General features: G+C 53.1%; 4 protein-coding genes across 4 annotated transcripts; 3 read left to right on the forward strand and 1 right to left on the reverse strand.

Moving 5' to 3' along the window:
- Nucleotides 1–301: 301 nt before the first annotated feature.
- On the forward strand, nucleotides 302–2,604 carry GCG54_00006251 (Peroxisomal adenine nucleotide transporter 1; the record flags this gene model as incomplete). Its single annotated transcript, XM_045406260.1, has 7 exons — nucleotides 302–405; nucleotides 570–1,126; nucleotides 1,208–1,445; nucleotides 1,493–1,584; nucleotides 2,272–2,323; nucleotides 2,399–2,501; nucleotides 2,569–2,604. The coding sequence occupies 7 exons, from the start codon at nucleotides 302–304 to the stop codon at nucleotides 2,602–2,604; spliced, it is 1,182 nt and encodes a 393-aa protein (XP_045265643.1).
- A 2,061-nt stretch (nucleotides 2,605–4,665) lies between these two features.
- Nucleotides 4,666–6,605, forward strand: GCG54_00006252 (Protein VTS1; the record flags this gene model as incomplete). Its single annotated transcript, XM_045406261.1, has 3 exons — nucleotides 4,666–5,176; nucleotides 5,243–6,523; nucleotides 6,577–6,605. 3 exons carry the CDS (start codon nucleotides 4,666–4,668, stop codon nucleotides 6,603–6,605), a joined length of 1,821 nt encoding a protein of 606 aa, XP_045265644.1.
- Nucleotides 6,606–7,371: 766 nt separating this feature from the next.
- Nucleotides 7,372–13,482, forward strand: GCG54_00006253 (Bifunctional purine biosynthetic protein ADE1; the record flags this gene model as incomplete). The annotated part of the gene is made up of 6 exons (XM_045406262.1): nucleotides 7,372–8,523; nucleotides 8,574–9,393; nucleotides 9,464–9,694; nucleotides 9,749–10,093; nucleotides 10,159–10,566; nucleotides 11,051–13,482. The coding sequence occupies 6 exons, from the start codon at nucleotides 7,372–7,374 to the stop codon at nucleotides 13,480–13,482; spliced, it is 5,388 nt and encodes a 1,795-aa protein (XP_045265645.1).
- Nucleotides 13,483–13,932: 450 nt separating this feature from the next.
- Nucleotides 13,933–15,511, reverse strand: GCG54_00006254 (uncharacterized protein; the record flags this gene model as incomplete). Its single annotated transcript, XM_045406263.1, has 3 exons — nucleotides 13,933–14,101; nucleotides 14,206–15,240; nucleotides 15,297–15,511. The coding sequence occupies 3 exons, from the start codon at nucleotides 15,509–15,511 to the stop codon at nucleotides 13,933–13,935; spliced, it is 1,419 nt and encodes a 472-aa protein (XP_045265646.1).
- Between the last annotated feature and the right edge of the window lie 293 nt (nucleotides 15,512–15,804).

A 15,804-nucleotide genomic window follows, 5' to 3' on the forward strand; every position in this document is an offset into this window, starting at 1 on the left:
CGTAGGCCCTCAGTGAGCTTTATAAGTAGTTGCGATTTGTCGTCGTCGTCGTCGTCGTTATCAATTCACCCGTTACTACTTTCGCGGAGGATACTTGTATTTCTTCATCGCCCGCTGTTCTAGCCTCGTCCGCCTGCTCTGCCTCGGATCCCGACCGGGGCGGATCGCCGACGCCGACGCCGACGACCTCAGGCCCTTGCCGCGACCCTACTGTTCGTCCCCCTGAGGTGCCTGTCGCGACAAACTCGTCCGCCTGCCTGCCAGCGTACCGTCCTTCCGCTTTTGCAGGTAAAACCCAGCCATGAGTGCTCAATCCAAGCCGGCGACTCTATCACCATGGGGCAAAGCTGTCGCTGGCGCCACCGGTGCCGTATTAGCCAATACGTTGGTGTATCCTCTTGACATGTGAGAAAGCCTCCTCTCCCACTGAGCCGCATCTTCTTTCACGATACCTTCATGTAGTCCTACCCAGCCGTCGCCATGCCTGGCCCGTGGGCGAATTGCTTTCGGTTCGATTGTTCGATTGCCTGTCATGTGCTATCCTAGCTGACCGTGTTTTCCCCGATCAGCGTCAAGACGCGCCTGCAGGTCCAAGTCAAGTCGCAATCAACCACAATTAAGTCCGAGTCGAACGAGCCCACTGAGCCGCATTACTCTTCTACTTTGGACGCTCTCAGCAAGATTGTTGCGGATGACGGTGTTAAGGGTCTTTACTCGGGCATGGCTGGCTCCCTTCTCGGTGTCGCTTCGACAAACTTTGCCTACTTTTACTGGTATTCTGTTGTCCGCACACTCTACCTGCGCTCTGCTAAGACATCTGCACCACCCTCAACATTGGTTGAGCTGAGTCTCGGCGCGGTGGCCGGTGCAGTCGCTCAGCTTTGCACAATACCTGTTGCTGTTATCACCACTCGCCAGCAGACCCAGCGCAAGACCGAACGCAAGGGCTTTGTCGATACGGCTCGGGAAGTCGTAGAGGGAGAAGATGGCGTGTTTGGATTGTGGAGGGGGTTGAAGGCGAGTTTGGTACTGGTCGTCAACCCTGCTATTACGTACGGTGCCTACGAGAGACTCAAGGAATCCTTCTTTCCGGGCAAAACCAACTTGAAACCATGGGAAGCCTTCCGTATGTTGCCCATTTAATTGACTACAGCTGCACCTCGTGTGTATCTCCGCTGCCAGACCCAAGCTGACTCGGTATCCTTAGTTTTGGGAGCCGCGTCGAAAGCGCTGGCCACCATCACCACGCAACCCTTGATCGTTGCCAAAGTTGGTCTGCAGTCAAGGCCCCCTCCCGAGAGAAACGGCAAGCCTTTCGGTAGTTTTGTGGAGGTGATGAAATTCATTATCGAGCGCGAAGGTGCCCTGGGTCTTTTCAAGGGCATTGGCCCTCAAATCCTCAAGGGCTTCCTCGTGCAAGGCATTCTCATGATGACCAAGGAGCGGTATGGAAAGCACCCAGTACAGCCTAGACCAAGCTAACATAAGACAGCATGGAACTTTTATTTGTTCTTTTCTTCCGTTATCTCAAGAACTTGCGAGCCAAACAGTTGCAGAAAATTGCCCAGACTGCTGCAGCGGCTGGTAATGTTTCCTCGATAAAGCCACTTATTGCAAAGTGAGGCATGACCAGCTTCATTAGACAGGCGGCAGAAGCGGCCGCTGAAGATATAGATGCTTCGTACCGATGAGCTTGTAAAGCTGGAGGTGGATGAGCAGGACTCGCATTGTCTAGAAGCAACAACAACGCAAGAGTGGCAGTTCTGATTTTAAACAGTGCGGCTGGGCGTTTTCTTTTTATCTTCGCATTTTGTCCGTCTTTTTGGTTTGTGGTTATTTCTGGCTGTCGCCCGTGAAAGTGGTGATTTACTAGGAGGACTTGCGTGAAAACGATAGACTTACAATTGTGCAACTTGTCTCTCTCTCTCTCTCTGGTATAACTCGTAACGACGATGTATCGCAAGTGCTTGGCGGAGGGACACGGTAGGTCTATGCTCTGGTCGTAAGGTGCAGCGCCTACCTAGGTAAGGTACCTATGTGTCGATGCCCCACTTGCGGCAGGTACGTACTTCCACAAAATTAGGGCTGCTGTTTTTTGCCCACAATCCCAAAGACACCTTTTCCGGCTACCCAAACTTCCACGGACGACACTCCAGATTTCACCATCACGTCAGGGGCACCGTACGACCGCAGCAATGGCCAGTAAGTCGTGACTCTATTGTTCTTGCACCAATTGCCCAATCGCCAGCTTTGCTAATGTTGTGATCGCAGAGTCCAAGAACTCCTCGCAGCACAACCAGTCGCGCAAGGCGCACCGCAACGGGTATGATTGAACATCTGCACCCGACGCAGCCAGGAGAACAGTCTGGATGTTAACGAGTTCTTTCTCTGCCTTTAGCATCAAGAAGCCCAAGACCTCGAGATACCCGTCGCTGAAGGGCACCGATCCCAAGTTCCGCCGCAACCATCGTCATGCTCTGCACGGCACCATGAAGGCCCTCGTACGCCTCCCCTTTACGACTCGACCCATTTCGTACTCGTGAAAGCAAGTACTAACCTCTTCGGCAGAAGGAGCTTAAGGAGGGCAAGCGCGAGACGGCATAAACGGGCAGCGCTGGGTTCATGGGTACTGGTCTCTTCTACAGCATGGCTACGATACAACGGGGCATAGGGAATTAAATGGAACTGGCGAAAATTCAAGCCAGCAAATGAATCAATCAACCACGATCCAACCTCGGCTTTTGAACCTTTAGTTGTGCACCTTTTCTGTCGAGTATTTTACCAAGTGGTTCAAGAGAGTCAGCGAGAATATCCAGCTCAACTGCGCTTCGGATGAGAGCCCCGCGCTCCCCATACTACTGGCTGACTAACTCTCCTCGAGAATATACACGTCGGACGTGGGCGAGTGAAGGACAGGCTACGCTGTCGTGAAGTTGCGAGAGCCTACCACGTGCCTACCCACGCTTCTTCCATTTGTAGATCACACGGAAATTGAATCGAATGTTGGTCAACTTGGCTCGCAGCATATATGTAATTGGTACGATGTAAAAACGAAATGCACACGAGAGGACAACTTGATATAAGGGGCAGAATTTCTGGTGGTGAAGGATCCGTTGGCGTTGCGGAACAATGACCCCTTCAAGAGAATGAAGACTCTGCCCTTTTTTGAGTGCTCTCGATGGTGTCCCCGTCACTGATGCTCTTCTTTTGGGTTGGTCCGATTGCAAATTCCTCCACATGGTTCAGCGGCCGAATCCCAGCTCATACCCCGAATCACGAATGAGACCTAGGAAGGAATCGGGGACCACAATAGAGAAGCCCCGTCCAGCGTCTGCAGTCCCTTACCCACCCAAGTACTAGAAACTGCAGTCAGAAGCAGCAGAGGTACGCTGTCTGCTTCTATCATGCGTCACTAGTAGGTCGCTATAAACCTCAGGAAATGTGAGACGAACCTCTCAAGCACTACAATTACGTGATGTTGCATCCTATCAGTCAGTCGGCAACTCGACCTAGAACGAGAAAGGCCTTTCACGGAGAATTGCCTGTCTGGTCCGTATTTGTACTGCATACAGTAGGCGACAGGGAATAGGGAACAAAAGAAGATAGGTGCTTTGCGGCGGACTTCCCGATGTTGAGGCATTATGACTAAGCAGAAGCCACGCCACGTTGCTGAACGGACCCCAGGCACATGAGTACGTCTCCTCAAACCCAAAGAAAGCAATTCACCCTTTTTCTTCCTCAACCCCTTCAATCGGGTAATACCTTCAGACGACGCCAGCCTTGAATATCGTATTACCTGCCTGGAAGCAGCACGTCTTGAATAATATTGCTCGCTCGCTAGAGCATTGATTCTCTGGCCATCTTGCCCGCTCCTCCCTCCCCCCCCACTTCACTATCATTCACACCCTCACATCTGTGAGAGAGCGAGTCGCGCCGCCGCTCTCCTCGTCCGGACTCGCTGTCGACAGAACAAAGCACGCGCGACGCCGCTTGCCTTACCTTCCCGCCATATTTGGCAGGACTCAAGACAGCACTACTCCAGCATCTCGCCATTTCGCTCACCAGGCAACCCTCAGGAAATCACTATCCTGGGCTCTCTCAACCAAATCCCTCCTTTACCGACAAGACATGTGTTAAGCAGGTTCCTCATTCAATCCCGACTCCTTTGAGGTCAGGCAGGTTTCTGCAGGAGCTTTGGGTACCAAATACGTACCATACGATTTTCTCTTTTTCCTCCCGCACCCTCGGAGTTCTGCCAAACGGGAACAAAAGAACAGGCCGTTTGGCTCCCCTGAACTTCAATTGAACGACCCTCAGAAGATTTTCCTGCCTGATCAGCTGCTCAATTCGCTTGTTCGGGTTTTGCACCACGCAAGCCGATTTCCTATTTTTCTCTGGAGTGGCACCAACGGCATTCGTTCACTGGAATTGAGTTGATTGGATCTTGGGACCATTCGAAATCTCGAAACAGCGCTGGTCCCTCCTTTCCCGGGCCGACCCCCCTTCCATCGCTAGACAAAGACACGACACCCTTCACCGTAGCCACCGGCATCGTTTCATCTGCCACCTGCCAACTTTTCCGCCGTCATTTGACATCAACCTCTTCGCCGCTACTGCGCGACTTCACCCTCCCCTATTTTCCGCAGTCTGTCGACCATGCTCAACATGTCTGGCAGTCATAATGCGGGAAACCGCAACAGTACTCCCGAGGCAAACACGACGTCTTCTCTTCGACCCCCTTCGTCGAGGGCTGTTCCTGCCAATAGCCACTTGAGGGCTTCTGCAGACATGGCTGCCCTTCAAAACTCGTCACCCTCGAGTCGCATTCGACCATCCTCCGACTTCTATGGCCAGTCTCAGCAGGGTCAGGGCCACGGCAACCACGAAACAGACCCCCAAGATAAAATTGCGCAGCAATGGATAGCCGACATCGACCAGTATGAGACTACTTTGGAGGAAATGGCGGCCGCAACACTTGACCAGGATTTCAAGGACGAGTTGAGTGCTATTGAGCAGTGGTTCAGGGTTCTGAGCGAAGCCGAGCGCACCGCTGCTCTCTACGCTCTTCTGCAACAGACTACTCAGGTACAGATTCGGTTCTTCATCCAGGTTCTCCAACAGATGGGTAAGAACCATCCAATGTCTGGTGTCTTATCTCCTGCCAACTTCGATAAAGGTAAGCTGTTCTACCCAAACTCCCTTCATTCATTATCGGCAGCCTGTTGACTTCCCGCCGCCAAAGATCCCATGACCAACCGCCTTAGCGATGCCATGAATAAGTTGAACGTCGACTCTGCCAGGAACTCCATGGTCCGTCCCTCAAGCACTGCTACTGGCAAACGCCAATCGGGTCTCGATCCCTCAACCATCAATGCCATGTTCCCCGATGCGGCCGCAGCCATCGCAACTGAAAAGGCAAAGTTTACACAGCAGACTGGCGCGCCTCCCTCGTCAAACCGCAACAGCGCAGTTGCAGCCCCAACCATCTCTGCTCCAGGCGACGGTCACGACTCGAACGGACAGAGCCAAGGCTCTCCATGGACTGGGACCGAACAAGCTGCACAGGGAGCCAAGCCTTCTGGCGGCCAACCCCCGATGGGTCAATTTCAAGCGCCACCATCAAGCGGCTTGCGATCCCCTCGCCCGCAGATCTCAGGCAACCAGAACATCCAGAATACCACTTTAACTGCTAGTGACAAGCCGGCGGATCTTCCCCTCCTATCTCCTTACAATCCCAGCGGCGGAAACTGGGCGTCGATGGTCAACACCCCCCTTGTCGCCAACTTCAGTGCCCAGCAAAGTGGCACTCAAGCAGACATGGTTGCGAACGCAACCGCTATGAAGCTCGCGGCCCTTTCGACGGTCAACAATCGCTTCGCGTTGGACGACGTACGCAAGTACAGACGTGCTCGCTCGAACGATGCCCCTGGCGGCGCGCCTCAAGGAATGCCCTCGAACGCCCAAGGCGTCAACGTTCCGGGTGCCAACGTCGTCATGATCAATGAGCATGGTCAAGTGCTTACCCGCGAGCAGATGCTAGCCTTGCAGGCACAGAACATTGGTTTTGGTCAGCACCGGTCCCGCCCTAGCTCTCCCGGCATCGCGATGCAGCCGGGCTTTGGTGGGCCAATGGCGTTTGCCTCTCCCCAGAATAACGGTTTCCTCAGCGCCTATGATGGATCCTCGCCCCTCCTCAATAATGGTATTCCTCAGGTGAACGTGGGACAGCTGGGTGTTGGAGGCCATGAGGGATATCTGTCTGACCACTCCGATATGGTGCGCGGTCGATCTCCTAGAGGACGACGCGGGAGTTCGAAGCCTCCTGAAGACCCCACAGACCCTACTCTTTTGCAAGACATTCCTAGTTGGCTCCGAAGTCTTCGTCTGCATAAATACACCGAAAACCTCAAGGACATGAAGTGGCACGAGCTGATCGAGCTGGACGACAAGGCTTTGGAAGACCGTGGTGTCAATGCTCTCGGAGCTAGAAGGAAGATGCTCAAGGTGTTCGAGCAGGTGAAGGGTGAGTATTAAACAAACTGATACCCACGACTTCACGACTGACGCTGCAAATAGACGCCAAGGCAGACGGCAAGCTTGGTTAACATGACAGGTTTTGGTTTCTACAATGGCCATGGTTTGTACACGCGAATGCCCGTTTCTGGTGATTGAGAATGCACAAGGACCTAGGATTGTTGTTGGCTATAAACAAACAACAGCAAACAACGGGGCCGGTAGCACCAGTCCGTGCCTTGGCTGGTCGGTGGGAAGGATAGGTGAAGGAGGTTTGGAAGATTTGGTTTAGCACCCATTGCGATTCTGTACGTATATATACACAAGGTGGCACACCAGTCTAGGCGGTACGTGGAGAGACGCTCTAGGTTAAGGTCCTGTTAGCGCCACTGCCGAATACTGGCGATTGCTTTTAATCTCGGGTGTGATCCGATGCGTGGACAAGTGAATAATACCATACGACAGTACAGATGATCGTTGCGCAGACGTTAAATGTCAAGAGCTTCCTAAGCTCATGCACCCTGGCCGTGCCTGCATCAGGTAATTTGAGCCCGGTCGCCGTGTGATTACAATGTAGGTAAGGTAGAGGGGTTCATGCGCAAAGAAAAAATGGGGCCCGGGCACCCATCTGGGTGAGACACACCTGCCTTACCTCTCTGAAAGGCAGGCAGGACTCTATCGACTTACTACCTTTAGAACCTGAACTTGGGCCCCACGCCTCCCAGTAGGTATTCTTCCCCATACTTACCGACGGACATCGCCATACATGCGTTCGGATGCTTGTGAGTGCCGGGTTATCAATAACACATTTTGAACTCTGCCGACGGTATATTCGCTGGATAGCTCCGAGGCACTGCTATGGAGCCGGCTCCGGGCATGCTCGAGCCTTACGGCTTGAGAGACGCAACTGGACCCAATGATGGGGATGAGGACATCGTGTCCGATGCCGACTCGGACGAGATGGAACTACGTGGAGACATAGCCAAGTTTGACCAGTCAGTTCGAGAGTTCCTGTCCTCCCATCAAGGAACGGTTACGGTCGACGATGAGGATGAACACGAACTCAGAAGACCCCGAGCAGCTATGAGATCGAAGGCTGCGACGCGTTCTACTATTCGGGGTCCCCGACAAGCTGCGGAACCCCGAGGCGACATCAAGTTTCGTCTCGCCAGAGTCAACCAAGCGTTTATGAGTGGCGAGTATGACCGCGCGAGGAATCTTGTCTTTGAGATCATCAGGATTAATGCCGAAACACATCAAGCCTGGACCGTCTTGGCTTCCATATTTCGCGAGGAAGGACACAGCGATAAAGCTCTGATGGCCATGGTTATTGCTGCGCATTTGCGTCCCAAGGATGGTCCAGGCTGGATGAGCTGCGCATCTTTTGCCATGAGTCTAGCCGAAGAAGGTCAGGATGGAGCTCTCAAGACCGCACTGATGTGCTACTCTTCGGCCGTTAAAGCACAGCCTACCAATCTCGATGCCAGACTGGGCAGGGCCGAGGCGAGTCAAGCCCAAGGCTTTCTATCGCAAGCAATTGCCGAATTCTCCTATGTCCTTGAGCGTCGACCTTTCGACATTCGCATTGTGAGAAGGCTAGCCGAAGCTTGCGCTGATCTGGGGGGCGCTGAGGACGTTGAAAGAGCTGTCGCCGCCTACCAAACATACTTCACTCATGCGCATGCGGAAGCCCGTGGTGCCGGAGACGAACTTTCGTGGCACGATGTCGGCATCTTTGTAGAGCTCTTTGCCTGCGCTGGAGACTATGCGAACGCCATATTACAACTCAAATCGTTATCTCGATGGATGCTCGGGCGACGCAATGAAGGACTGTGGGACGAATGCGTTGATGACAGAGAGTGGGACAGGGAACACACTCGTCGTCTTCAGATTCCGGCATTCGATCCATCTGCCTACGACCTGTACACATATGGTCTAGGCCTACCCCTAGAATTCAGGGCACGTCTCGCATTATACCGGCTCAAGATTCGAGATGACCAAGAATCCAATGTACGTCTCGTGTCATTCATCTGCTGCTTCGCTGACTGACACGCCCTCAGCTCCACCTTCGCTGGCTGGACCCAACGGAATCCGCAACAGCCACCGCCGTTCAGGATTTCCCCTATCTCATTCGGGACATTGCCGACGAACTTTACATGGTTCCGCGCATTTCTGAGGCACTTGATTACTATGAACTCCTGCGACATTCCATCTATGGCCAAGATGCCACGCTGCTTCTGCAGCTTGGCCGCTGCTATCTGGCCAGATCCGACTTGGCAGCAGCCGAAGACTGTTTTTTGGTGGCGATCCAAGTAGATGAAACCAACATCGACGCTCGCATCGAGCTGGCTAGGATCTATGAAAAGGCCAAGGAGGAAGAGGAGGCACTCATTCTTCTTAGCGAGGCCGCAGCTTTGGATCGAATCAACGATGGCGGAAATCAGCTGGAAGATGTTAGTGGAGATCCGAACAGATCACGAGGACGCGCCTCAACAGTGTCTGATGCCACAAAACCACGAAGAAAGCGAGATCAGAGGCGCAGACCCACAAACAACGGGGTTGTCCGAGCCAGATATCGACCCAGGAAGCTTGTTGCTCCAGACCAGCGTCTACAGGAAGAACGTGCCCGAGCTGATGAGCTGACAAGGCGATATGAAGTCGTCCGCAACCTGAAGAGGGGTATCCAGGCGGGTGATCACTCACTGATACCGCAATGGATGGCCGCTGCTGGGGAGCTTGTGGGCGACTTCAGATCTTTCAGGAAGTTCTATCCCTGGGACAAATATCTCAAGTTTCTCGGTGCTGCCAACGATGTAGTTTTCAGTGCATCCTCTAGGATGCAATCAGGCCTCTCAGAACTAGCTGAGAGGCTTTCGAAGAGTAAGAATCTGCCCGGGGTACAAGGATCACTTCTTCTACACTTCACCAGTGCTGACAAGTAGTCTTACAGACATAACCCCATCCATCTTGGACGACAGAAGGATCAACGTCGCGTATGAGGATGATGGCTACCGTGGCATTCCTTTTCGCGAGTGGCTCGAGCTGTTCCTCGATTATGCAGTTAGTCTAGCATTGGCCAATCGTGCCGAAGAGGCATACCAGGTTTGCGAGGCGGCGAGAGACTCAATTGTATTCGTCAACTCGAAAGACTACATGTTCCTAATCCACGTGGCATGGGCAGGTAAGCTTGGTCACGCGTAGAATTTCGTTGGCGGAATAGCTGACGGATCGATAGCGTGTGCCATATATCTGGCTGACGAGGAGATGTGCGTGGCTGTGGCAAGGTTTTTTATGAAGGTTCGGCAGCTGGATTCGGATTCCTACCGTATGTTCGCAGCCTTGTGCAGGTTGTGCCAGTCTCCTGCATCTTGGTACAACTCCGGACCTGCTCAGAAGTATATTCTGCGGCAGATCAAGATAATCGATGCCTCGCATCTGTCCAGCAGTCAGGTAGACAGGCATCGTGAGGTCAACCATCGAGAGGCTACTAGTCCTGCTGAGGCAAAGCAGCTTGACATATGCCTACTGATGCTCTACGGACATATCTTATTCACATCCACAAGCTACACCTTCGCTTTAAGTAAGTGGGAATTAGTCTGGCGGGGCGGGGCCTAGGCAGGCATGGACTGACCGACAACTTTACAGATTACTTCCTCAGGGCGCGAACTCTAGACCCTTTGAACCCTATGATTAGCCTCAGCGTCGGACTCGGATACATTCACCATGCCCTCAAGCGCCAGGCAGACAACCGGCAATACCTGATCATGCAGGGATTCGCCTGTGTGTTCGAGTTTTGCCATTCAAAGCTCACGGGAACGCCAGACGAGAGACGAGAGGCCTTCTTTGGGGTCGGAAGAACGTTCCACATGCTTGGACTGCACCATCTGGCGCTGGAGTGGTACAGAAAGGTCCTTGGCCCAGAACAGTCACAGATTGACTTGCAGCTGGAGGACGTGGCCAGTCGAGACGTGATTTTGAGTGCCGCGTACAATGAATATGCCCTGTTCATAAGTAGCGGGAGTGTTGATGAGTTGGAGAACGTCGTGCTGCCTCGTCTGGTTCTTTAATTCAAGTGTGCTGAACATTGCATATATAGAGTACAGCCTATTGGTTTCATCGAGGTTGCAGGTGCTGACAAGGTACATAGGATCCTCCTAGCAGCAAGCCTTGGGGGCACAGGGCTTCAGTGGCACTTCCCTCGCCATTACAGGAAAGGAAGGTGGGGTAACGAGAATTCTCCAATTGAAATTTTCGCGCTAACCCACCCAAGTTCCATTTTTCTGTCACCCCGCCATTCATTAGTTTGGAGGGGCTTTTTTTTTTGTGATAACAAAATACTTCGCGCCGGCGTCGCAAGTGAATATATTCTCTTTTGTTGGATCTCAACTTCCCCCTCCTTTCAGGCAGTGGAGGTGGAATAAGAAAAAGAGACTTGCTTGTCTTCCATCCCTAACTCATTCTATCTTTGAGCACTTCATCTGGATAGCCACTTCTATCGAGCTGCCACCTAACCAACGGACTTCCTACCCTCTTCTAGACCAGATTCTCTTGTCGCAGATCCAAATGGTAGTCACGATGACCTCCAATGGCAAGCTGCGTATTTTGCTCATCGGCAATGGTGGACGCGAACATGCGTTGGCTTGGAAACTGAGCCAGTCGCCTCTGGTCGAGTCCATCTACGCCGTGCCCGGGAACGGAGGCACTGCGACTTGTCCTAAGGTTACCAACGTTACCGATATTGCCGCCGACGACTATCCCACTCTCGTTAAATTCGCTCAGTCCAAGCTCATCGGTCTTGTTGTCCCTGGCCCTGAAGCCCCTCTCGTGGATGGAGTCGAGGCCTACTTCCGTGCCGCTGCCATTCCTTGCTTCGGACCTTCCAAGGAGGCAGCCCAGATGGAGGGCAGCAAGACCTTTTCTAAGGACTTCATGAAGAGACACAACATCCCGACCGCCGCTTACGAGAATTTTTCCAATTACGAAGAGGCCGTTGCCTATCTCGACCGCATATCACATGACGTTGTTATCAAGGCAACTGGTTTGGCTGCCGGCAAGGGTGTGATTATTCCTACGACCAAAGCAGAGGCCCAGCAGGCGCTCAAGGAAATTATGGTGGACAAGGCTTTTGGAAATGCGGGAGACGAGGTTGTCATCGAAGAGTTCCTGACAGGCGATGAATTGAGCATTCTTACCTTTAGCGACGGCAACCACACATTGTCTCTGCCTCCCGCTCAGGATCACAAGAGGATTGGGGACGGAGACCAAGGACCCAACACTGGTGGAATGGGCTGCTATGCTCCGACCACCATCGCTACCAAGGAGCTTATACGCCAAATCGAGGATGAGGTTATCGAGCCAACGATAATTGGCATGCGCAAGGAGGGTTACCCTTTCAGAGGTGTCCTTTTCACCGGTCTAATGATCACCCCGAACGGCCCCAAGGTTCTCGAGTACAACGTCAGATTCGGCGACCCGGAGACGCAGACCGTGCTTCCGTTGTTGTCTGAGGACACTGATCTGGCCGAAATCATGCTGGCTTGCACGGCTCACGAGGCTCGCCTCGACTGTGTGAGCGTCAAGATCGAGCAAAAGTTCAGCGCCACCGTCGTCGTGGCAGCAGGCGGCTACCCAGGATCTTATGCTAAGGGAACCCCGATGGTAGTCAACTCGCCAACATCACCTGACATCAGCGTTTTTCATGCAGGAACCAAGCTATCTTCAGAGGGACAGTTGCAAACCTCGGGAGGCCGTGTCATAGCCGTCAATGCCACCGCCGACTCTTTGGAGGCCGCCGTCAAGAAGGCATATGAGCAGGGAATACCACTCATCAACTTCGACAAGATGTACTGCCGCAAGGACATCGCCCACCGTGCGTTTCGATCTCAGCAACAGAGAGAGGCCCTGACCTACGCCGGTGCTGGCGTCAGTGTTGACGCTGGCAACGAATTTGTTGAACGCATCAAGAAGGCAGTTCGGGCCACCAAGCAGCCGGGCGCAGATGCCGAGATTGGTGGGTTTGGTGGTGAGCTGGACCTGGCAAAGTGCGGTCTTCAGCTCGATGAGGGCCAGTTGCCTGTCCTAGTTGGCGCCATTGACGGCGTTGGCACCAAGCTCATGATTGCACAAAGCATGGGCAAGCACGACACTGTGGGTATCGACTTGGTGGCTATGAACGTGAACGATCTTGTAGTTCAAGGGGCCCGACCCTTGATGTTCCTCGACTACTACGGCTGCAGCAGGCTTGATCTGAGCACTGCGGCCTCGTTCGTGGAGGGCGTGGCTGCTGGCTGTATCGACGCTGGATGCACGCTCGTTGGAGGCGAAACGGCGGAAATGCCCGGTATGTACCAAAAGGATGACTATGACGCCGCAGGTTGCGCAGTCGGTGTCATGGTCAACAGTCAGAGGCTTCCTCGCAAGGATGAGATGGCCGCAGGTGATATCCTGCTTGGCTTGGCCTCAAGCGGCGTCCACTCGAACGGATTCTCACTGGTCCGCCGTATCTTGGAGAGGGAGACCCTTGCCTACACAGACGAGGCCCCTTGGGATGCAGGTAAGACTGTAGGCGACAGTCTTTTGACCCCCACCAAGATCTACGTCAAGAGCCTCCGTGGCGTCGTTGAAGGTCGTCTCGTCAAGGGTCTCGCTCACATTACCGGTGGGGGGCTGATTGATAACGTGCCTCGCATGCTGCCGGACCACCTCGGTGCTGAGATTGACTTGACGTCTTGGGAAATGCCCGCCGTCTTTAATTGGCTGAAGGCGAGCGGCAACGTTGAGCCGTACCAAATGGTCCGCACCTTCAACACGGGTGTAGGAATGGTTGCGGCGGTGGACCCTGCTCTCGAGAAGGAAGCTGTGAAGTCACTGGAAGCTGCGGGAGAGAAGGTTCTTCGCCTGGGCCGGCTTGTACAGCGCTCGGCCGATGAGCCGCATTGCAAGGTGCTCAACTTGGATTCATGGGCATAAAGTGACGTTTAGGCAAACTGGTTGGGCGTTGGGTAGAAGATAGGCAAAAGTCGACCATGTGATTTAATTCATCGCTTCATGGATTCTTGGGGCGCGTCTTCGCACCAATTCTAAGATGAACGGCATCGATAAATTTGCTCCACTTTGAATTGGTAGTGGCTATATTGCATGTTGGGTGAATGTAATGTGAGCCTTCTGCGCGGGGCTACGTCGTAACTACCGAATCATGCACTGTTATGGACTTCCTGCTGCAGTAGACCCAAACTACAATCTCAGTCGCTGTTCCATTTGCGTTGATGTATGAGCCCTAATTTACATGGTAGGCGGGCGACTCAAAGCTTGCTTTGAATAAAGTCAACCAACTTCCGTATCAAGTCTTTCTTCAGATGTTCGTTCGTTCCTTGCAAGCGTATTCCGTACCCCCAGCTAGTAAACCGCAATTCCCAAGACTCAAGCTGTCTTCTCTCCGCCTGAGACCTCCTCGTCGGCGCTAGCTGGGCTCTCATGACTCCCCTCCAGTTCAGAGAGGACTATCCAGGTGGGAAGGACGCAGAGTATAGTGATGGCGAAGTTAAGGCCAATGCTAACAAAGTGATTTGCGTTACCTTCTGACTGCATCCTGTAGGTAAACTGTCAGTGGGGTTGTATTTCGGAGAGGCCACTGGAAGGACTTCATTTACAAAGTCTTGCCGTAGTGGCCGGACAGGAAAGAAACACACTTACGCCCAAGCAACGGTCTGGCCCAGTGCCTCTGTGCCTCTCAATATTCCAGTGTGTCTGCTCAGATCAGAAATATCTGTGGCATATTGGCCAACGAGCCAGTACAGAAATTGCTGGAATGCCTGGCCCCCGAACTGCCAGAAGAAGACAAGAGCATAGCTCTTACCAAAGCCGCCCGTGAACCAGTCATATGCAGGTGCCTCGTCCGCGTCATAGATCTGCTTCTGTAAGACAGTAGCCCATATCCAGGTTCCGGCAAGAAGTACGATGATTGATGAAAAGACAATGCGGCCACAGGTCTTGATAAAAACCCTTTGGTTATCCAGCAGAATGGCGACGAGGAATGAGCTAAAGATTCCTGCAAAATTTGTGAAGAAACTTGAGAATGCGCGGGAGCGAACGGTGAAATACGTTGCCAGCCAAGTGCTCATAAAACCGTTGTAAAAATAGCTGATAAAGAACGCTGGAAGAAGTAGCAAGATTCTACGGCTGGCGAACAACTTCCCGACTGCCTTGAACTCCGATCCCCAGCTGGAGCCGACATTTGTGGTGATCCGAGTACCGTCCCGACGCCATACCATATTCGGGGGTGACAAGCACAGCGCGATTGGAAGGCCTATGCCCATGATGACTATGAAGACAATGTATGTCGAGGATGAAACTGAACCCGTCGTCTTTTTGCTGGCATTCAGACCGAGGTTGATAGCACCGCCGACAATGGGCCCGGCAGCTTTCGCCGTCTGCCAGATGGCGAGGTAGAACGCGCGATCCCCTGGGGACGGGTAACCGATGATGATAGCTGCCTCAGCGGCCCAGAAGAAGCCTGCAGATATCCCGCATAGGGCGCTGCCAAATAGCATGAACCACGTATTGGCGCTTTTATTGTTCATGTAGAGTCCTGCTCCGTAAAGAGGGTAGCCAATCGTGCCGAGTGCCAGTCCGTACGGCAGCCCGATTCGGTTGTTGATGGCACCAGCAGCCACACAGACAATGGCAAACAAACCATAGACCAATGCATTCGCTGCAGAGACAGCATACCTAGGAAACAGTCTTAGTTATGAAAACAAAGGATGATACGTTTTGGCGGCACATACGGTTCGGCGGCCCCACCTGCGCCTAGGCCGCCTAATGCATCCCACATTCCGGGCGCCGTGAATGACACACCGCAAGCAACAAGGATTTGAAACGGCACGGAGCGGAACATCGGCTTCGGCCCGGCAATCGGGCTTGGCGCCCGGACGGCAATCGGACTTGTCGCATCTCGCTCGGGATCCTGGTCGGGGTCTGCGGCGGTCGGTATCGCTGACATGGCTGGAAAGCTCTTCAAGCTTGGCGAAGAGTACGAATAGAAGGCAATTTAAGTTCTGATGAGAGAGGCACAGAAATGCCTCCTGATTTGAGAAAGAGATAGAGGCGCGTTCTCAATGCCGCCCGTGTTATTAGAGCCGCTATCTATACCCAGGAGCCTGCGCAAATATTATCCACCGCTATTGAGTCTTACAGTGGGTTCATTGCGCCATCGAGACTATGAATAATAGAAAAGAATGAAATACTGGAGTCAGGGCCTCTGGCCACCTATAGTTAAACCTATGGATAAAGATC

Source organism: Colletotrichum gloeosporioides (assembly GCF_011800055.1).
Source record: "Colletotrichum gloeosporioides strain Lc1 chromosome Unknown consensus_36, whole genome shotgun sequence".
Lineage (NCBI taxonomy): Eukaryota > Fungi > Ascomycota > Sordariomycetes > Glomerellales > Glomerellaceae > Colletotrichum > Colletotrichum gloeosporioides.